We start from the raw sequence: 22,307 nt of genomic DNA, 5'->3' as shown, positions 1-22,307 counted from the left end.
CCCCCCCAAAAACAAAACAAAAAATTTAACACAATGGCATATTACTCAGCTATAAAAAAAGATAAAACTTTAGACTTTTATAGGTAAATGAATGCAACTAGAAATCATACTCCTAAGTGAAATAAATCAGACCTGCATGTTTTTGTTTTTGTTTTTGGCAGAACTGGGGATTGAATTCAGGCCCTTGTACTTGCCAGGGAAGTGCTTATTCCATTGAGCCATCTCCCCGGCCCAGATCTACATGTTTAAACATCATACTGTCTCCCTACTGTGTGAGCCTGAAAGAATAAATAAAATCTAAAAGGTACAATAGAAAGTGTGAAAGAAAAAGAAACTGTTCAAAGGGAAGGAACAGGGCTGGGGATATATATAGCTCAGTGGTACAGTGTCTGCCTAGCAAGTGCAAGGTCCCAAGTTTGATTCCAGGCACCAAAAAACTGAAAATAAAATGCACCATAACTGGAATTAAAATATTTTTATTTTTATTTCTTGTATTTTAGGGAAGGGTCTACACAGTGTTCAGGGTCTCACTATTAGATCGGACTCATAGTGATCCACCTGTTTATAGCCTCCCAAGAGCTGGGATTACAGGCGTGCACCTCCACACCCAGTCTCAATTGCTGTCTCAGCATGCTGCAGGGCTGGGGCTGGCCCGCCAGGCCTGGGGATGGAGCCCCCAGCCCCTGTGCCTGCTTGTAGGTGTTTTAATCCTCTAAGCTATTTAGCTGGCCCTTCAAATTATTTTTTAAAGGGAGAAGGAACAACTGAAATAGGGAAAAGGAGAAAAAAAATATATATGCATATACATAGGATGGCTTGGATTGCTGATTTCTACTGGTCTACTTAAAACAATAGTTAATGCTTATTTTTTTTTCCTTTTTAATTTTTTTTAAACCAATTCTGCATGCTTGTACCTGGTCTTCTGAACAAATTATGTATGTATGTATGTATGTATGTATGTATGTATGTATTTGGTACAGGGTCTCACTATGCAGCTTGGACTCATAGTGATCCTTCTGTTTTCAGCCCCCCAAGTGCTGGGGTCACAGGCATGTGCTGCCACGCCGGGTCTCGGTGGCCCTCTCAGCGCACCCAGGGGCAGGGCCAGCACGGCATGTGGTACTGGAATCAAACCTCGGTCCCTGTGCTCTTGCTTAGTCCGCTGAGCCATCTCACTGGTCCTGAACAACTAATTTAAAGATAACTAATATAACAACCAATATAGCAATATAATACTGCTGAATGCCTATCATTTTACTTAGTGAAATTCTGTATCATTTCTAACGTTTTTTCTTTCTTTTTACTATTTTTAAAATTCCTTTTAGAAGGATGTTTTGTTTTTGGCTGGCTCAGGCTGCCTTAAGGGCAGGTCTGGGAAGGCATGTGGAGCTGGGGATCAAACTGCGGTATTCTGCATCTGACTGTGACTGCATAAGCAGGCGCTTAAACAACTGAGCTACCCGGCAGGCCCCCATTCCCTTTAAAAAATAAAGATAAAATAAATAAAAGGCTAAGAGAAAATACAAGCCTTACTGAGCAGCTACCATGCACTAAGCAGAATGCTACACATTAGTCCTCCCAACCACGCTGTGAGAGAAAGAAAATTCTGAGACATTCACAGGGGAAATCCTGAATGCACTTCTAAGACCTTTAGGTTTTAGGCTGGCAACTACTGGATTTCTTTTTTTTTTTTTTTTTTTGGTGGAACCGGGAATTGAACTCAGACCCTTGCACTTGCCAGGGAAGCACTTATTTCACTGAGCCATCTCCCCGGCCCCAACCACTGGATTTCTAATCAGCCCCAGCTCATACTTCCCATAAGAGACATCAAGGACAGTGTCCCAGGGTGCAACCTAGCAGGGCGGAAAGGCCCCAGGGGCAGCTCAGAAACAATCGGAGCAGCTCACCTGCTGGAGTGCCCGGCCTGTGAAGGAAGAAGGATCCAACAAGCGGGCCAGCTGGGAGTGGATGGGACTGAAGTAGGCATCGGCCTGAATCCGCTCTATGAGGTCATTGTCACCCCCTTCCTGCTTAACCACAGCAGCTGCCTGCTGGGAAAGCACTCTAATTTTCTCATGGCAGTCCTGAGAAGGAATGAGGGAGAGGAGTTAGGGCACAGACAACAGGATGCTGAACTCTGCTGGAAGACAGGAGACGGTGCCCAGTATAAAGCCCTCTGGGATGAGTAAGGTTGCTTCAGCCTGACTCCACTGGGATCTCAACGCTCACCACACTGTAGAGGACCCCGAGATAGTCACCACCCTTCCTGAAGGCCTCACGGCCATTTGCTCTTGCTTCCCACTGGCTTTCCAAACTAATCTCTTGACCAAGAGTGGACTTTGCCTAGAAGTGATTATGGGGTTCATTTCTTTCTTTCTTTCTTTCTTTCTTTTTTTTTTCCTCCAGAACCGGGGATTGAACTCAGACCCTGGCACTAACCAGGCAAGCGAGTAGTTCATTTCTAATAAAGATGGCAGATACAATCACTGGTCTGTGGCACTATCATGACTGAATTTTTTTTTTTTTTTGCAGAACCAGGGATTGAACTCAGGTCCTTGTACTTGCCAGGGAAGCGCTTATTCTACTGAGCCATCTCCCCGGCCCCTCATGACTGAAATTAAGGAAAAGAAATGCCTCCCCTTTTCCAGTCTTCCTGGGTGGAGGGGTGCATTCAGTTTACCCAGGAGCACCAGCAGCCACGTACCTGGCGGCTGCCCCCTGCCTTGACCATGGCCATGATGATGTTCTCTGTGGCCATGAAAGGCAACTCCTGCCGAATGCGCCGTTCAATGACCTGAAAGAAGAAGACAAAGGCCAACACAGATGCCGCAAGGATACAAAGTCTCTCTCTCTCTCTCTCTCTCACACACACACACACACACACACGATACCAACTATGTCCAGCTAAGTGCACAGCATGAGGTGCTACTATTTTTTGAGACATAGAGAGGGTAATGAGTTGTTTTACTTTATGCTGTATTTCTGTTTTCTTACAACTCCAGAGATTAATCTTAATTTTAAACAGAGGAGTGTTGGTTTGAGGAAAACTTTTGGAAGCTGCTTCCAAAAAATAATTCCTAAAACTTAAACATCTAAAGTGTTAAATTTTGGCTCCAAGCCCCCAGAGCTGAGTGTAAGAGAAATGCACCTGCCTCTAGTCGCAGGTTAGCAAAACCCATTCTCTGGGGTGGAGGTCTTGGGTTCCTGGATGAGCTCCACAGGGGAAGAACTCCCTGGACTAGAACCCAGACCCCACCACTGTGCAGAGCGCACCCCTTCCCATGCTTCAACTCCTCCCCAGTGCTGTACTTCGGATGGAGCTCTCTTACTTTGGGGTACACCACGAGTCCTTCAGAAATGTTCTGCAGTGTATTCAGTATGGTATCTGCAGTGAGGAATGCCTCGGCCAAGCAGATACGCCTATGAAACAAACAACCATCTGATTAGCTCTTTAAACAAACCACCATGTCAGAGACCCACAGGGTGTGGCCAAAGAAGCTGCCCTGCTGACTTCTGTCACCGGCCACACCCTGTACTTTCATACTGCCTCAGCCACCCCAATGTCCTCACGAGCCTCAAGTCTTTAGCATGTCTAGGCTAGACCCTCGCCCATTGCCAGAGCTTACACCAACCTCCCCCAGTAGGCCCAGATACCTCAGACTCCCGCTGACCTCAGCCCCGCTCTGATTTCCTGCTCCCTGACACAGATCTGCTCTCCCTAACCTTTCTGACTAGATCCCTGACTCATGAGAATTGATTCTCCCAACTGTTTTTTTTTTTTTTTTTTTCAGAACCAGAGATTAAACTCAGGCCCTTGCACTTGCCAGGCAAGCACTTATTCTACCGAGCCATCTCCCCGGCCCCCTCCCAACTGTTGCCAGGTCGACTATTTATATTTTGTAGTACTGGTGATGGAACTCAGGACCTGGAGCATGCTAAGCAAGCACTCCACCACTGAGTTACTCAGCCCTTTTTAGCTAATTATTCTTTTTTTTTTGGAGGAACTGGGGATTGAACTCAGGCCCTTGCGTTTGCCAAGAAAGCGCTTATTCTACTGCGCCATCTCCCTGGTCCCTTTAGCTAATTATTCTGTGCAGCCCATTCGTTTTACTTTTCTTTTCTTTTTTTTTTTTTTTTGGCAGAAACAGGGATTGAACTCAGATCTTTGCGTTTGCCAGTCAAGCGCTTATCCTACTGAGCCACCTCCCCGGCCCCTGTTTTACTTTTCTGAGATAAGGTATTGCTGGGATTATAAGTGTGTGTTACCGCCCTTTGCTAGGGTGATTTACCAGGCAAATCAGATTAGGCCACAGCCTCCTAAAACACAGTTGGCCCTCTGATCCTGAGGGCTTGGCATAAATGGATTCAACCAATTGTGGATGAAAATATTTGAGAAAAAAATTGTATCAGTAATGAACATACATATTGCTTTCTTGTCCCCTAAAGAGTATCACCATTATTTATAATATATAGCACTCATTGTTATCAGATACTACAGAATACATGGGAGGACCAGCTGTAGTGGCACACGCCTTGGAGGCTCATGCAGGAGGATCACTGGGAGTCTGAAGCCATCCTGGGCTACATACTAAGCACAAGGCGAGCCTAAACTACATAGTGAGCCTGTCTCAAAAAAAAAAAAAAAGCATACAGGAGGACATATGGACATTATGTGGAACTATTACACCATGTCACACAGGGTGAAGTACCCAGATTTTGGTTTTCATGGTGGTAGGAATACCAAGGGATGACTGAACTCAATGGCTGACTTCTGAATGAGGATGTTTAACTCCACATCCTTTTCCACTAAAAAAAATCCTAGTACAATGTAAGACAACTTGCATACGAACGTGCTCCAAATGAGTACAGACATAAAACAAAAGCTATGCATGTGCTGGGACATGCGTGTGTAATGACAATTTCTTCTGTCCTACCTTGTGATTGCTGAAGATGGCACTGTGCCAGGACACCATGGCTACTGACCCCCTGCCTGCAGAGGAGCGCGGGCTACATCTGTGACCACGTCCTGCCTTCTTTCCTGCCACATTTCAACTTCATTCTTCAGTGCTACCCGGCTACTAGCAACTCCTTCAGCTGTTCTCTTTTGTCTTTATTTTTTTTTTTTAATGTATTGAATATAGGGTCTATAGGGTCTCACTAAGTAGATCCAACTTGTAGTGATTTTCCTGTTTTCAGCCTCCCAAGTGCTGGGATTACAGGCCACACCACCACGTCCAATCTCAATCACCATCTTGCGAGCCCTGGCACAGCATACCAGGGGTCGAACCCCAGTCCCTGTGTCTGTCTAAGCGGGCGCTTTAGTCCACTGAGCTATCTGGCCAGCCCTTGTTCTCCTTTGTCTTTTAAGACAAACAACTAGAATGTTCCCCAATTCCTTTAATGCTGTTCTGTGCTCTCAAAAATGTACTGAATACATCGTAATACTACCATATTGTTCCTTCTTTTTTTTGAGGGGGGGGTCAGCTCAGCCTGCCCTGAGGGCAGGGCTGGAACCGCATGTGGTACCAGGGATCGAACCTCGGTCCTCTGCACCTGCCTAAGAAGGCACTGTAGACCCCTGAGCTATCTCACTGGCCCTCTTTCTTCTTTAAAATAAGATCTCCTAGTACTCAAGATGACCTCAAATCCCAAAGCAATTCTCCTGCTTCAGCCTCCTGCATACATTTTATGTTGTTGTTTTGTGCCTTTGTAGCACTGGGGTTTGACACCCACACCTGTGCACAGCAGACAAGCACTTGAATCCCTGAGCTACAGTCCTAGCTCCTGTTCTCTGTTCTTGCCTCCCTGCTGGGCTCTGGGGAGATGCAACACAGAGATGCTCCAACGTGTCCTACTACTTCTGGTCCCAACACTCTGCATGTAACATCGCTGGGGCCACTAACCGGTTGGCACTGTCATCCAGTGTGCGTTCAAACCACTGCACAGAAGCTGTTTGCAGTGGGTCCATGACAAGGCCCATGAGGTGACGGGCGAGGCTGCAGCATCGTTCCGAGCGCATGGGGTTCCGCTTGTACGGCATTGCACTGGAGCCTGCCCGCATGAGAGGACAACAGCCAAAGGAGGAAAGACCTCAGGGGACAGCAGGTGCACAAGCAGTGTGTGGCGCCAGGAGAGCTCTTAGCACGAGTCCACACACTGCTCCAACAGTGCTCGGGTGCTCCGGGGTCTCCAGTTACACTCACCAATCTGCTGCTTTTCAAAGGGCTCCTCCAGCTCCTTGAGGTTAGCCAGAAGGCGGATGTCAGTGCAAATCTGGGGGAGGCAGGGGAGCGGGTGTCAGCCCATTCCCTTGTGCTGCAGAGAGCTGAGGGCAGGGCCGATGCTGACAGAGGGAAGGTGGTCCTGGTGCTGCCCTGTTGCTCACCTGTCACCAAGCTGAGCACCAGCCTGTCCTGCCCAGAAGCTCCCCCATACCTTGGGTACACCCCACCCAAGACACCCTCTGCTCCTCAAGAGCTGGGGGACAAACACTGGAGCACTGACGTGCCTAGGACCTTGGGGAATGACAACGGCAAGATTAACTGTACCCTCGGTAAGATGTGCATTTTGTATTCGTTGAGTAACTTGTTTTTTGAGATAGCAACTCATCTCGCTGTGTAGTTCAGGCTGGTCTTGAATTTACTATGTATCGCTTCTTGGCCTTTTGGCTAAGATCAAGTGTTGAATTTACTATGTAGCCCAGACTGGCCTTGGACTTGGAGTGATCCTCCTGCCTCACCCCAGTGCTGGGACTACAGGTATGTGCCAGCATGCCTGGCCCTTCGAGTAACTGTAAGGAGAATGCTGCAACAAGGCTTCCCTTTGACAAACCTCAAGTTGAGGACTCCACTTACAAGCCCCGAATGTTAGAACTGGGGTAGCACTGAGAGACAGGCCTGGCACAGTCTGCTGCCCTCACCTTATGCACTGATGCCCCCAAGCTTGCCAGCACGGACAGCACCTCGATGTCCACCTTTCGTGTGTACGTCTGCCCAGTGACAATGAAGGCCCTGGAAGCAGACAGAAAAGGGAGTCAGGTCAAAATGCAACCATCGACACTCACTCCTGGAACCAACTGTTGTTTATCCTTTTTTCTACTCTTCAGAAAGCTTTTCTGACCCGAGGAGGAAAGACGGTGTTGTATGCCCATGCTGTGCGCCCACAGCTCAATGGAAATGGCTGGCAGAAGCCATGGTGGAGCCAGGCAGACCTCAGAAGAAATGGTCAGATTCAGTCCACTGGAGAGACCCTCAGGAAAAGCAAAAACAGCAACATGCACAAGGAAATTCTAAAGACAGCACAAGTAAATAGCTTTCTTTTTCTACTGCTGTGAGAAATCAGAATCTGGGGCTGAGGGCCGCTCAGGGATAAAACAACAATAAAAGAAAATCTAGCCCCAGGACTCAGAAAGCTGAGGCAGAAGGCCATCCTGGACTACATACCAGTCTCACAAAAAGGAAACAAGCAAATAAAACCAACCAAACAAAAATCTAGCCTCTAGACTTTAAGAAAACACACCCCAGGCTGGAGATGGAAGGAAATGGAAAGAAAACAAAGGAAAAATAAAATTATGGTCAAAATCTAGAGGCACAACAAACACAGGCCTGTCATCCATTACCTCAGCCAGGAGGCCAACACTTTTCCCATGTACCTACCTCTTAAATCCTGCCTTTTCTGTCACCATCTTGTCCAGCTGCTCCACCTAGGGGAGAAGACACATCCCTACAGAGTCCTAGTGTTGGGTGAGACAGGGTGTGACAGGGTCTCTACCGTCACCTGCCCAGCCCCGGCTCCCACCTCCATCCAGCCCCAACCTGAAGCCTCATTTCTGGAGCAGCCACCACTGAGCTTTGCACCTCCTCCGTACCTTATTGTGATCGCCCTCAAAGAGCTGCAGGAAGCTGGCCTGAGTGCCTGTGGTGCCCTTCACTCCCCGGAAGCGCAGGTCGTCACGGACACGCGTCAAGTTTTGGAGATCTATGCAAAGGTCTTGAATCCAAAGGCAGGAGCGTTTCCCAACTGTGGTCAGCTGGGCAGGCCTGAAAACAACCCAGAGAGAAAACATACAAGTGTCAAGCCAAGGCCCAGCTTCAGAAAGGCTGGCATGACCCCTTAAGGGGGCCTAATAAAAGACAAAACAAAATCTTAAAAGGCTTGAGCAGGGCTGGGTGTATAGCTCAGCGGCACAAGTGCCTGCATGGCAAGTGCAAGGTTCTGGGTTTGATTCCTGATAACTACTCCCCCCACAAAAAAGACAAATAAATAATAACTAAGGAGCATCAATGTGATTTGTAAGTATGCCAGGATTATAAAACACAAAGGCTACCACCATAGGCTTTTCTCTGTATTTTTGGGTATCAGGAATCAACTCAGGACCTCATGCTTGCCGGCAGGTGCTGCACTACCGAACTATCTCCCAGCCTAGCTTTTTTCTTTTGTTTTTTTGACATATTTAGTACAGTGCCTACAGGGTCTCACTACATACTGGACTCGTAGTGATCCTCCTGTTTTCAGCCTCCCAAGCACGGGATTACAGGCCCACACCACCATACCCAGTCTCAGCTGCCCCATCAGCAAGCCCCCAGGGGCAGGGCTGGCACGGAACGCTGGGGATTGAACCCCAGTCCCTGAGTCTGCCTAAGCAGGCACTTTAATCTGCTGAGCTCGCTGGCCGGCTCTCTAGTTTTTCCTTCCTAAGGGGAAATTTTAATACAAGGGCTGGGGCAATATCTCCTTGTTCACGACTATATTTCCTGACACTGGCAAGAAATATCTCGGACACTCATGGAACAAACATTTGCCAGGGATCTAGGCTGTTTTCGGTTCTGGAAATGCAACAGAGCAGACAAGCCCCTGTCCAGTGCGCCTGATACTGCAGTGGAAGTAAACAAAGCAAGGTAACTGCCGACACTTTAGGCGCGACACACGCAGGTACTGGCCCGGGCCGCTCTCCACTGGCAGCAAAGGGTGGCCTTTGGAAGGAGTCGGTCATACCAGGGAGAAGACCCCAAGTACACATAACCAAAGGCTGCTGTCGTCAATCTCCTGAGGTTTACTTCTGGACAAAAACCACAGTAATGAATGAGCTATAATGTCCAAGTTCTAATAGCTAACACAGGCCACACCAGGGTGAATTTTTCCCCTTTTAGACTCATGAGATGGACAGGTGATAATACCAAGGCACATCACAAGCTGTAGTGCATCCCCAAATTAATCTCGTGGTAATTTTTTTTTGCAGAACCGGGGACTGAAGTCAGGCCCTTGCGCTTGCCAGGGAGGCGCTTATTCTACTGAGCCATCTCCCCGGCCCATCTCATGGTAATTTTTCTTCTTAAATCCTGCTAGTATGTTACCATTACAAGCAAAGGCATCAAATGCATTTGTTTAGGGCAGCATTATCCATAATAGCTGCAAACTGGAAACAAAAATGTCCACCAATTGGTGAATAAGTGAACAAAATACTGTGTGGTATATCCACACAATGCAACATTATTTAGCCGTGAAAAGAGGTGAAGTTCTGACACATGCTTTGTGGGGGAATATTGAAAATACTGAGCTAAGTGGAAGCCAGTCACAAAAAGTTATACCTAGTACATAATTTCATATAAATCCAGAGAGACAAAAACAGGTCAGTGGTTGCCAGGAACTAGGCCAGGGAATTATAGGAGTGATGTGAACAAGGAGAGTGTTTCTTTTACGGTGATGGAAATATTCTGGAATTAGTGGTAATAACTGTAAAGCCCTGTGAATACACTAAATATACTCTAAGCCAATAAGCTGTAGTAATAATAACTAACCTAATAAAGCTAATAGTTTAAAAAGGGCAAGTTTCACGGTACATGAATTGTATCACTGTAAAACTTTTTCTTTTTTGGCAGTCTCATTGTGTAGCTCAGGCTGGGCTTGATCTCACTATAGAACCCTGGCTGGCTCAAATTCACGGTGGTCCTCCTGTCTCAGCCTTCTCAGGGCTGGGGTGACAGGTGTGAGCCACCACACTTGTTTTGTGCACCACCGCTGAGGAACACCGGAAAGCCTCTAGATTTCCTGCGGACCCCACCCTCAGGCGAGGTGAGGAAGATGGAACACAGTGTGTAGGAGAGTCAGCAGGGAGAACAACAGCTCTCCGCAACAGCTCTCCGCGAGTCAAGGAACACACTGGGCACCGACTCCATACAAGTTATCCATAAATATGCCTGCTTTGGGGCGTACTTAAGTGGCAGAGTGCTTAACTAATGCGTGTGACACCGAGTTTCATTTTCAGTACTGAAAAACAAACAAACAAAGCCAGTCCTAACTTTAAGGAAGATTGAGTGCAACAGGCTTTCATCAGTGATGAGATGGTACCTTCACTGCCATGATGACATCTTATCAAAACACAGGGCAAGGCATGCGAGGCAGCCCTGGGCTGTAGCGCTTGCCCAGCGAGCTGTCAGCTCTGGGCTTGACACACTGCGCTAAAAAATAAACAAAAGGTAGGTGCAAGGACACCACTACCCAACATCACTCAGTGTCTGTCCAAAGCTCTGTCCACTAGCATTCCAAAGATGGCATTTTTATGCATATACCGTATGTATTTTTTTAGTACTGGGGACTGAACTCCGGACCCTATGCTTGCCAGGCAAGTGCTTATCCTACTGAGCTATCTCTCTGGCCCAAAGTTAACTGGTAGTATTTTTTCCCGGTACTGGGCATCAAACTCGGGACCTCACGCATGCCAGGCAGCACGCATGCTGCTGAGCCATCTCCCCAACCCTCCTTATTTTTGAGACAGGGTCTCACTATTCAGTTTGGGCTGGACTTGTGCTCACTTTTGTAGCCCCTAGGCTGGTCTTGAATTCACAGAGATTCTCTTGGCTCAGCCTCCTGAGTGCTGGGATTACAAGTGTGCCCCACCACGCCGGGTTTGGGGCCGCACGGTGGGCACCCAGGCATCTGGGGACAAGATGGCGACCACACAGCATGTGGGGCCAGGGATCAAACTCAGGTCCTTGTGCTTTCCAGGTAGAAATAGCCTCTGAGCTATCTCCTCAGCCCCTATACTTTAAAAACCAAAAAAAAAAAAAAAAAAAAAAAAAAAGTAGAAATGGTTTCTCTATCATATCAAAAATCAGAACCACCAGTATTTACTGTCAGCCAGGCACAGTGATACATGCCTGTAATCCACTTGGGAGGCTGAGGCATGAGGATAATCGGGGGCTGGAGGCTAGCCTAGGCCACAGGTAAGATCAAGACCAGCATGAGCTACACAATGAGACCCTGTTACTCTTTTTTTTTTTTTTTGGTGCTACCAGGGATCAAATTCAGGAAATTGCACTCGCCAGCCAAGCATTTATTCCACTGAGCTATCTCCCTGGCCTCCTGTCTCAAAAGAAAAAACAAAACAGTTTTACAAGCATGTTTGTAATGGCTCCCTATTATTCCTGTTGATGTACTATACCTTATTATTTTGTCTGCCATCTGAATTGATTCCAATGCTTATAATAAAAATATAACAAAGATTTTATGCATGAGGCTTTTCTCATAATTTTGAGGATACTCAACAAAAGAATCACTAAGTTAAGGAGTATGAAAATGCTACAACTCTTGATAATTTTTTTCCAAATGAGCTAGGCATGCTATCATATGCCTATAATCCCAGTATTCAGGAGGCTGAGGCAGGAGGATCACTGTGATTTTTGAGAACAAGTGAGTTCAAGGCCATCCTGGACTACACAAAGAAACCCTGTCTCTTAAAAGAAAAAAAAAAAAACCCCAAAATAAATGGACTGTTAGATTTACTTTCTCCTAAAGATGGCTTTTAAGATGGATTTTTAAAAAGGGGGGGGGGGGGCTGGGGAGATAGCTCAGTGGAATAAGCGCTTCCCCGGCAAGTGCAAGGGCCTGAGTTCAATCCCCAGTTCACAAAAAAAAAAAAAAAAAAAAAAAACAACCAAAAGAGATGGATTACCAGGCTTGTTGCTCATTAGCATCCCAGGTTATCTATGTGGGTTACACTTTGAGACTCACCCTGTTCATTGAAAGCCTTAAACACATAAGTTGGGCTATTTCCCAAGACGTAATCTGGCTACTTACTGGTAATGTGTGAAACCTAAGGTAGGCAGGTTGGCGTGCTCCTTAGCAAAGTCAGCAAGCCGAGAGATGACTCTAGCAAGCTACAAGAAAGACCATGGGGTGGAGAGAGTGAATTCACAGTGAGTTCATTCTGCAGTTGGAACTAGACCTTGAGGCAGTTTTACTAAGGCATATGCCTATCTCCTCGTCTCTGTAGCCTACATTGCCCCGACCAGGGTTTACAACAGCCAACATCTGAAAACTGAATCGACTGCCTCAAAAGCCACAAACTATTTTACGACTACTGCAGAAAAACAGAACAAAGTCATAATCCACTTTTTAAAAATTTACTTTTTTATTGGTACACATTTGCAGTACACAGTGGGTTGGGGTACTGGTGCCTGTATATAACACATCTTGGGTCTTTTTTCTCACTCTCCTTTGCTATCCCTCCCCGCTCCAACTCTTGGTCCCCTTTGTCATTTGCAAAAGCTCTATTTCCCTTTTTCCTGCCATCTCCCTCCCCGCTGAATCAACCCTGAGCCACACATCCAGCAATAAGCTTCTGGCTTCACTTTCTTTATTTAAAAGACGCAATTTAAAAGTATTTACTTACACTGGTTTAACCTAAGCAGAGACAATTAGCTCTACAGACCCGAGGGTCACCTGAGAGAATAATCTACAGAGAGACACTGTGTTGATTACTTGTAACTGAAGCCCATCTGCTATCAAAGGGAGTCTAGAGCTGCCAAGAAACTTCTGCCAATTTCTTACCTTTGGCAAAAGCAGGTCAAATGCGTTTCTAAGAATAATCAAGTCCTGCAAAGAAAGATGCAATGGTCTTACGTTATTAGACAGCTTTGTGTGACAGTCTGATTACATACCGCTCTCTGGGTATCTCGCCTGGGTTTCTTAGCTAGCAGCCTATCTCTTCTTTACCAACCTACTGTGTATGTCACAAAGTGCTACCAAAGGCTGTTCTGATTAGTGTGTCCAAAGCAGAGTAGTGTTTCAGGAATCCATAAGGAACGTAAACAGGGGCTGGGGAGATAGCTTGGTGGCCTAGGTGCCTGCCTGGCAAGTGCAAGGACCTGGGTTCGATCCCCAGTACCAAATGTGGTGCCACTGTGCTGGCTACCAAAATCAAGTGTGGTGGTGCATGCCTGTAATCCCAGCACTGGGCAGGCTCAGAAAGGAGGATCACTGAGTCAGAGGTGTGTAGTGAGGCCCTGTACTAAACAAGTAAATAAAGATCTTTTTTTTTTTTAAAAAAAAAGGAACATAACATTCACTCATTCATTTTTGTGGTATGGGGATCAAACCCGGGACCCATGCACTGAGCTACACCCCTGTCCTCTTTAAAAATTTTTTTTTTAATTTTGAGAAAAGGGACTTAGTAAGTTGTTAAAATTGCCCAGGCTGGGCTTGAACTTGTAATCTTCATGCCTCAGCCTGCCATATGCTGAGACTACAAGCATGTCCCACCACACCTCTCTATGGACATAACCTTTATACTAAAAAACCCAGGGCTGGGGAGACGGCTCAGGAGCTTATGCGCCCACCTGGCAAGTGCAAGGTTCAAGTTTGATCCCCTGAACCACAAAACTAACTAAAAACAAACAAAAACCCCAATGTGTTATCTGCAATGACAAAATAATGAACAAGTCCACAAAATTTGTTGCATCTTCCTAGATAGGAGTGTCTGAAACCTCCACAAAAGACTACTCTGCTGTTTTCCCTTTTTCTTATATCTATAGCCGCTAACAAGGCAAGGCATTATCCAAATCATCAAAGTTTAAGAAATGTCAGGCTCTTTTTGTTTTGTTGTCACTATTTGGCAGTACTGAAGAGCAAGCCCAGGGCCTCCCACTTGTCTCCAGCCCTTTATGGTTTGCTTTTTTTGAGACAGGGTCTCGCTATGTAGTCCACAGTGGCCTCAAGCTCATAGCACTTATCCTGCCTCAGCCTCCCAAGTGCTAGGATTACAGGTGAGTGCCATCACTGCTGGCTTTCAGCATTTTTTTTTTTTTTTTGGGTGGAAGCAGGGATTGAACTCAGGCCCTTGTGTTTGTCAAGGAAGCACTTATTCCACTGAGCCATGTCCCCAGTCCCATTTTTTTTTTTTTTTTTTTTTTTTTTGAGAGAGAGGGTCTCACTAAGTTGCCTGAGCCAGGCTCCAACTTGCAATCTTCCTGCGTCAGCTTCCCAGAATGCTGGGACTACAGGCATGTAGTACCATGTTGAGCTTTGAAGCTGCTGAAGGAGGTAGAAGATGTACTTCAGGCCAACTCTAACACATGTTTATGTATGACAGTAACTGTTGAGAACTACACAATGGATATTTTTCAAAAGGAGTTTTCTAAGTAAGAGAATTGCTATTCTATTACCTGACTAATTATACATAGATGCCTTTAATCAGGTACTACCTAAAAGACTTTAAAAAAGCAGGCTAAGTACTTTGGCACACAGCTGTAATCCTAGCACTCAGCAGGGTGATCACGAGTTTCAGGCCAGCCCAGGCTACATAGTGGTTTTGAGACTGGTCTCGATTATGACTTTGTGTCTTAAAAACAACAACAAAAAAGTGGGCTAGGTGATGGGGTAGCTCAGGATGTGAGCACAGCACTTGCTTAGATTGTGTGAAGCCTGGGTTCATTCCGCAGCATGAGGAGGAGGGGATCTAGGGTAACCTACATCACTGGCTTCTTCCTGAATTTGAATTCTGCCCAGAATTGGACTTCTCTACTCCTATGGCACTCTCTGATTAAAAGCACAAGCGTGGGACTCATTCTAGCCAGCTCTCTAGCTGTGCAACTGCAAGCTGTTTCTTCAACCTAAGCTTTCTCATCTGTAAGATGTTAATAAAGCCAGACTCAAAAGACTACATATTCTGATGCCATTGATGAGAACTCTCTGGAGTGGACTGGGACCTGAGGCAGCTGCAGGGACTGCATGCAGTCACGGGAACTTCTTGGGGAGGATGTAATCTACAGCTGGAGTGTGGTAAAGGTAGAACTGGAATCCCCTACTAAAATTCAATACTGCCTACTTGAAATGGGTAAGCCTCCTGCAATTTAAAAAACTGTACTGTCTAACAATGGAAGTGTAGGACCAGCCAAATAGCTCAGTGGATTAAAGTGCCTGCAAACAGGCACAGGGGCCAGGGGTTCAACTGAGACTGGGCGTGGTGGCGTGTACCTGTGATCCCAGCTCTTGGGCAGCTCTAAACAAGTGGATCACTATGAGTCTGATCTAGGAGTGAGACCCTGAACACCCTGTAGACCCTTCCCTAAAATACAAACAAAAAAAAAAAAAAAAATGGAAGTGACACCATCTATCTCTTATGGCAGTTATGAAGAATAAATGAAATAATATGTGTAAAGTTCCTGGCACCGGCTGGGGAGATGGCTCAGTGGAATAAGCACTTGCCTGGCAAGTACAAGGGCCTGAGTTCAATCCCCGGTTCTGCCAAAAAATAAACAAACAAATGAAGTTCCTAGCACCTAATAAGCTCTTACGGAAATGCTTGCTGCTACTTTTAAAGTGCTTGTAGGGCCGGGGAGATGGCTCAGTAGAATAAATGCTTCCCTGGCAAGCACAAGGGCCTGAGTTCAATCCCAAGTTCCACCAAAAATAAATAAATAAATAAATAAGTAAAATAAATAAAATAAAATAAAGTGCTTGTAAGACAATTGTGCTAATCAAAGGCCTTGCCTGACGATTTTAATGCAATCCTTCTTTCTTTTCAGAAGCCATGGCAAAGTTGTAATGGCCTTTGGGAAGACTGGGGATTTTTTTCTCCTTTGCAGCAATGGGAACTGAACCCAGGGATACATCCTCAGACCTACAATACTTTTTATTTTGAGACAGGGTCTCACTAAAGTTGCTCAGGGTGGGTTTGAACGAGCAATCCTTAAGTCACCTCCCAGGGTGCTGAGATTATGCATGTGTACCATCATGCCTAGCTGGAAAATAAAAATAAAATGTATAAATCCATTAGAAAGACTAAGCCCTCCCTATGACCATCAGAGGGTCCTACTGTATTGTCTCCAACATAGCAGGAGGTGGCACCAAGATGGATGATGCCTGCAGCCTTTGGACAGCAGTGGCCAAACGTGTGCACGTGAGCCATCACGTCGTGCCGTAGTTTTTTCTCTTCTTCAGCGGCCATCTTGAAGTCTATGTTGTCCAGGTTGGATTTCATCTCTTGGATTTGTTCGTCTGTGATAGGCAAACCCAATGCCTGCGGAATGGGAGAAATAAAACCAAACGACCTTAGTGCCAGAATTATATGATTTAAAGGACAAAAATATTAGCATTTATGGCTTACCGCTGAGTTCTTAAAATCTGGAGCAACCACATAAAAGCACAAAGTATGCATGGGGTGCTGTGGAAAGGAACTGTCTTAATGAATTATGATTAAAAAAATTATGATGAACTATATTCTACGTAAACTCAAATAAAGCAAAGCAGTCTTGCTATCAACTGTTCCTCTGGTTGCTGTATGCTTCCTTCATTCACTGTACTCATGTTCTAGTCTCTGAGCTCAGCTGTCACTTACTCAGAAAGGTCTTCTGCGGCGTCACTATCAAACACTTTTCTGTGTCACTATAATCCTTCGGCCTGGTTTTATGAAGTGCATTTACCACCAAATAACTTTTAACGTAATTCCCAGCTACCATCCTCCCCGGGACTGTATCCTCCACCAGAGAGCTTTGCTTTGCCTGTTTTAAGACTAGATCCTTTCATGTTGCTCAGGCTGCTCTTGAACCTCCCAGGCTCAAGGGATCTTCTTGCTTCAGCCTCTGATGTGCTGGGAATTTCATACCACCATCACCAACTTGAGAACTGTCATTATTAATTGCTTAGTCCTTATAGACTGCCACGTAAGCATATGAAGTATAGAACTTTTGGTGGACTAGTTTACTCAGAGAAGTCAAAATTCAGAATTTTGGCCTTAGGCAGCCATGCATGTCTATTATCCCACCACAGGGAGGCAGAAGCAGGACAGAGAGCTCCAGGCCAGCCTGGGCTACACAGCGGACTGAGGCCAGCCTGGGAGAGGCTGTCTAAAGAAACTTTAGACTCTGTCTAAAGAAAAAAAAAAAAATCTGTAAGTTTTTGCCAACAACAAATTTGTTACAGCTGAAAGCAATTATAGGAGCTATCCGTGAGAAAAGAAATAAATCAACATCTTAAATACATCTATTACTAGAAAAAGTAGGCTTTTTGTGACAGGGCCGTGCCATGTAGTTCAGGCTGGCCTTAAGTACTCAGCAATCCTCCTCTTTCAGCAGCTTCCCAAGTGCTGGGGGTTACAGGCATGTGCCAAAACGCATGGTCCTGAAAATTTAGGTTTTCAAAAAGCAAGCCAGCCATGACAGTGTGTCACTACAATCCCAGCTACTTGGGAGGTTGAGAAAGATTATAAATTCAGGTCTGCAGACATAGGTCAGTGGGTTCTGGGCTTCTCTAAACAAAAAGTAGCTCAGAGTAACAGCATTTACCTGGATTTCAAGGGCCAAACACATACAGTGGTGAAATGACTCAAATCTTATAGACAGATCTGTACTACCCAAGATTGCAGCAGCTACTAGCCAGATGCAGCACATGCCTGTAATCCCAGTTACTTGTGAGGCTCAGGCAGGAGGATCACATTCCCGAGGCAAGCCTGGGTGACTCAGTGAGATCCTGTTTCAAAATAACCACACACACACACACACACACACACACACACACACACTCCTAGCCATATTTTAAGGGTTTAGTACTCACATATGGCAGAACTACCAGAACCTTTAGTTAGTAGACAGGATACCTCAGGGCTTCTCCCAAAGCAGAGTGTGTGTGTGGTCAGACTACCTTGTAACAGTACTCCCCCTTCCTCCCACGCAGCTGAGCTTCTTGAAATCCACACTTTGTCTACTGCTAACTTTATGCATTTCTCCTGTTTTTCTTATTTTCGGAGGTTTCACTAAGTCATTATAACATGTATCTTGCTAAATCTGACCTAATAGACAACAGGTAATCCAAATCCAAAACAGTTTGCATTTCAGACAAAGTGTAGGCCAGATAGACAACTCTATGTTCGACTCCAGGCCGAAGCCGTTTACTGACACTGGCCAAGTGCTCCTGCGTGCTAGCTTGCTTATCTCTAGAATGGTGCATCAAAGCAACAAGCCAATGCAACAGGTAACTAAGGCCCTACCATCTACCACTACTATCTGAGTCAATTTAATAAGTCTCTGCCTCCATTCTCTCATTTGTGAAATAGGTCCAGTAACAGATCTTGTAACTGTACTTACCCTAATGAGCTGTTCTATGGATTAATGAGATAGCATATATAAAGTCTTTTTTTTTTTTTTTTTTTGCGGACACAGGGATTAAACTCAGGCGCTTGCACTTGCCAGGGAAGCGTTTATTCCACTGAGCCATCTCCCCGGTCCCATAAAGTCTTTTTTCTTTTTTTATTTTTTTGCGGAACCAGGGATTGAATTCAGGTCCTTGCGCTTGCCAGGCCAAGGGCTTATTCCACTGAGTTATCTCCCCGGCCCCCCCATAAAGTCTTTTAAAAATGTTTTTATAGGGGCCGAGGAAATGGCTTGGTAGAATAAGCACTTGCCTGGCAAGCACAAGGGCCTGAGTTCAAAACCCTGGTTCCACCAAAAAAAAAAAAAAGCTTTTACAGGGAAAAAAATAACACTCGAAATTTATTACATGCCTTAAGACATGGGAATACTAACTCCTATGTAAAACATTAAAAAATACTGCCTGGCCCTAATATCATAGATGATATCAGTAACAGGGCATTGGAATTCCCAGCTAACCTACAATTTCGGTACCCTGGGAGGCTGAGGCAGGATGGAAATTTCCAACCCAGCTTGGGCAACTTAGTGAGATCCTGTCTCAATATAAAAAGGGCTGGGGATATAGCTAGTGTGAAGGCCCTGGGTTCAGCTCCCCCTCCCCATTTGTGCCTGGGTCACAGAGGGCACTACATAAATATCTGGAATTATCCTATCACTGGATGCTTAGAGCACAGTGACGTGGGCTGGGCAGGGCATCTGGGACAAAAGTTCCATGTTCTCAAGGTCCTAGGCACTAGTCAGATCAGCTCCAGTTTTACTTCGCCATTTGCCAGCATGTTGCCGCCTTGCTTGAGGTGGCATTTTTCCCCTGAAATGTGAGAAGAAACATCAGCATTCTTTGGATCACCTTCAGTTTCCTTCCACTCTGGGAAGGCTCCTCTGGAGCTATTTCTAACTCCGCTGCGCTGAGCAGTCCTATTTGCAGCCCTTAAAAGACAGAGTATCAACCCAACCTAATGAACTGCCATCCGGACCCTTCCATCTCAGAGGCAAAACGCAGCTCTGTGAAGCAGAAAAAACACAGTATTCCAGTGGTGGCGTAACTGACACTGCAAAAGGAACATTAAAATTTAGCGCTAGTTTTGGTTTAGAGATAACAAAACTTCTCCATGCTTTTTCCAGCTGAACACATAGCAACACCCACTTCTCTCTTTAGCCCCAAAGAAAAGACAGGATATGCAGATGCCAGCCCCAGGAGGCCAGGAGCCTGGTGGGTTTTCTACCAGAGGAAGATCAGATGAAGATGGCTGGAAGTGACAAAGCAAGCTAGAGATCTGGATTATCTGTCTCTCTACCACTACCACTACCACTAGAAAAGATCCTTGCCCACCTGGAAAGGAGATGGTGATCTGAGGCAAAAGGACCTTCCAACTCCTTGGAGTTAGGTTTTTTTTTTTTTTCTCCCATGGTACCAGGGATTGAACTCAGGACCTTGTGCTTGAACTCAAGACCTCATTTTACTGAGCTATCTCTCCAGTCCCTTTGGAGTTATGTTTGAATAGATCCTTTTCCCATAAAATCAGCCTCGCTATGTTCTGTCACAATAAAATTACCTTGCCCTAATCATAGGTATAACTAAACCTTTTCTAGGGTGCTGCAAAGTAGCACAAGCACTTTCATTTTTGAGTTTTTAACATGCCATTAGTGTCTCTATCCTCCTTTTTTTAATTTTAATTTTTGTTTCCTCTTAAAAAAGAAAAACTCTTAATCTAAAATTTTCTGTTGATAAATGGTTCAAGAACTTTCAACTCTTCCCGGCCTGGTAGTGCATGCCTGTAATCCCAGCACTTGAGGAGGGAGAGGCAAAAGGATGCTCGTGAGTTCAAGGGCAGGCTACACTACATAGTGAGCTAGAGGCTAGAATGACCTCTGTAGGGAGCCTGTCTCATAAGTGAAAAGCAGGTACTTTGAATTCTATCCTGGCACATAAAGAATGACTTTAAGCGCCAAATGGCTTACATAATTGTAAATGGTACCGAAACACTGCTCCCCATCCTACTATAAAAGTGATTATAAGAAAAAGATGAAATAAGCAAAAGAAAAAAACCCTGACTTTTAAAGATCCATTTTGCAGTGCCGGTTCCACTGTCACTAACTTTACATGCACCACGGAAGTCGAACTGGCTAAGCGGGGAGTTCAAACTCTAGACCGAGGCCAGGTTCAAAGCCCAGCCCCGTTATAGCTCCGCTATTTGCATGCGGCAAACCACGCGCACGCTCTCCGTCCGGGCTGTTTTCTTCCCTGCAATGTGTGGGCACAGCACCGAACTTGCAAAGTCTTCACGACACATAACTCGCGCTCAGCATTTGCGGTCAGCCGTGCACTTTTGCAGCAATGGCCAAACTAAGTGGCCTGAAGCGACATACTGCATCTCTCCTCTGGGTCTGAAAAAATGTGAGCAACAGGTGTAGGTCCCGGGCCTCCTGCCCTGGCCTTCCTGTGGCCACAGCTTCTTAGGACACCGAACCACCGCCCAAAATAGCCTGGTCGCAAGCCAGTGCTCGGGGCCGTCCGGCACGTGCTGGGCCGCCTCCCCTAGCTCAGCTCTACCCCCTCCGCCTGTGGGCTCGGTACCTGCTCGGCCTCCGCCAGCCACAGCCAGAGCTGCCGCCACGTCCGGAACTTGTTCCTGTCGCTAAACAAGAAGCACATTTCTGGGCTAGCATAGCGGGAGGCAAGGGGAGAACGGTAAGTGTCCAGCAAGCAATGACCGTCTCCGGCTGCCATCCCTAACGCGGCGCGACCCCGACACTGCAGACAGGACGGAGAGCGGAAGCGGAAGCGGAAGCCTGGGTGTCTGAGGCGGGACTTCCTCCCCGGGGGCGGGACTTCCGCTCGGCCCCACCCCCAGGGCATCAGGGCCCGGAGGCTGTGGGCTGTTGGGCTCGGGGGCTGCCCCCGCTTTCCCTGCTTTATCAAACCTGTGATTAGCCATAAACAAAGCATACGGTGGGAAGAGATAGGAGATAGGATAGTGGGTTAGACTGGGAGAAGAAAGATGGGAAGATAGGTAGATAAAGCGCTTTAGCACTTAACCCAAATCCCTCTGCTCCTCAGTTTTTCCATCTGTAAAAGACTTTAAGACCGGCTGCTTCAACAAAGCAGTCAGGCTCAGGTTGCTGTGGTTCGATCCCCACAACACAAGACAGCCAGTCATGCCTTGCAGGCATTCGGAGCAAAAAAAAAAAACCACTTCTGCCATTGGGGCTGGTGAGATGGCTCAGTGGTCTAAAGCACCTGCTTCGGAACAAGCTTAGCAAAGCACAGGGACCGCGGTTCGATCCCCCGGCACCACATGCCAGCCAGCCCCGCCCCCTGGTGGGCTGAGCTGGCCACACACACACACACACACACAATTAAAAAAAAAAAAAAGACATAAGTTCTTTTTTTTTTTTTCCCCCCCCCCAGAACCGGGGATTGAACTCAGGCCCTTGCGCTTGCCAGGGAAGCGCTTATTCCACGGAGCCATCTCCGCAGCCCCAAGGCCCATCTTTTAAGATGTTGTGTAGGAGTTGGGGAGACAACTCGGTGGTCTAAGTGCCTGCCTGGCTAGCGCAAAGGCCCCGTTTCGATCCCTGGTACCGCATGCCGTGCCGGTGCGGAACCCTGGCGCAGTGGTGCACATCTGTAATCCCAGCGCTGCGGAGGCTGAAACAGGAGGAGCACTATGAGTCTGAGTTGTGTAGTGAGGCCCTGTACCAGATAAAAGATTAAAAAAAATTTAAAAGATGATTGTGTAGATGTAGTATTAGAGGGAAAGGCACACAGCCAGTAAGCCAGATTTGACACTTCCTTTTTCTGAGACAGTGTCTTTATGTACTTCGGTCTGGTCTTGAACTATGTAACATCCTGTTTCAGCCTCCTGAGTGCTGGGATTATAGGTG

General features: G+C 46.3%; 1 protein-coding gene across 3 annotated transcripts in view; it reads right to left on the bottom strand.

Annotated features, from left to right (window-relative positions):
* Adsl (adenylosuccinate lyase) overlaps nt 1–21,198 on the bottom strand; it is a 22,213-nt gene extending 1,015 nt beyond the window's left edge. Inside the window, exons 1-12 of one of the 3 annotated variants that reach the window (XM_012515460.2) lie at nt 20,998–21,198; nt 16,094–16,297; nt 12,829–12,873; nt 12,076–12,155; nt 7,868–8,039; nt 7,656–7,702; nt 6,920–7,010; nt 6,204–6,273; nt 5,904–6,051; nt 3,330–3,420; nt 2,705–2,794; nt 1,908–2,084 (exon numbers count right to left, since the gene is read on the bottom strand). In XM_012515460.2, coding sequence (XP_012370914.1) covers nt 1,908–2,084; nt 2,705–2,794; nt 3,330–3,420; nt 5,904–6,051; nt 6,204–6,273; nt 6,920–7,010; nt 7,656–7,702; nt 7,868–8,039; nt 12,076–12,155; nt 12,829–12,873; nt 16,094–16,297; nt 20,998–21,150 — 1,368 coding nt within the window. In that variant the 5' untranslated portion in view covers nt 21,151–21,198. Of the gene's footprint in view, nt 1–1,907; nt 2,085–2,704; nt 2,795–3,329; nt 3,421–5,903; nt 6,052–6,203; nt 6,274–6,919; nt 7,011–7,655; nt 7,703–7,867; nt 8,040–12,075; nt 12,156–12,828; nt 12,874–16,093; nt 16,298–17,829; nt 18,302–19,049; nt 19,192–20,997 lie in introns of those variants that run through there. The other 2 variants (XM_023719070.1, XM_023719071.1) reach the window with 2 other exon arrangements.
* Nucleotides 21,199–22,307: the final 1,109 nt, after the last annotated feature.

This window comes from Octodon degus, unplaced genomic scaffold (assembly GCF_000260255.1).
Source record: "Octodon degus isolate 3935 unplaced genomic scaffold, OctDeg1.0 scaffold00064, whole genome shotgun sequence".
NCBI lineage: Eukaryota > Metazoa > Chordata > Mammalia > Rodentia > Octodontidae > Octodon > Octodon degus.
Note: the sequence above shows the minus strand (reverse complement) of the source record. Positions and strands in the feature narration are given on the sequence as shown.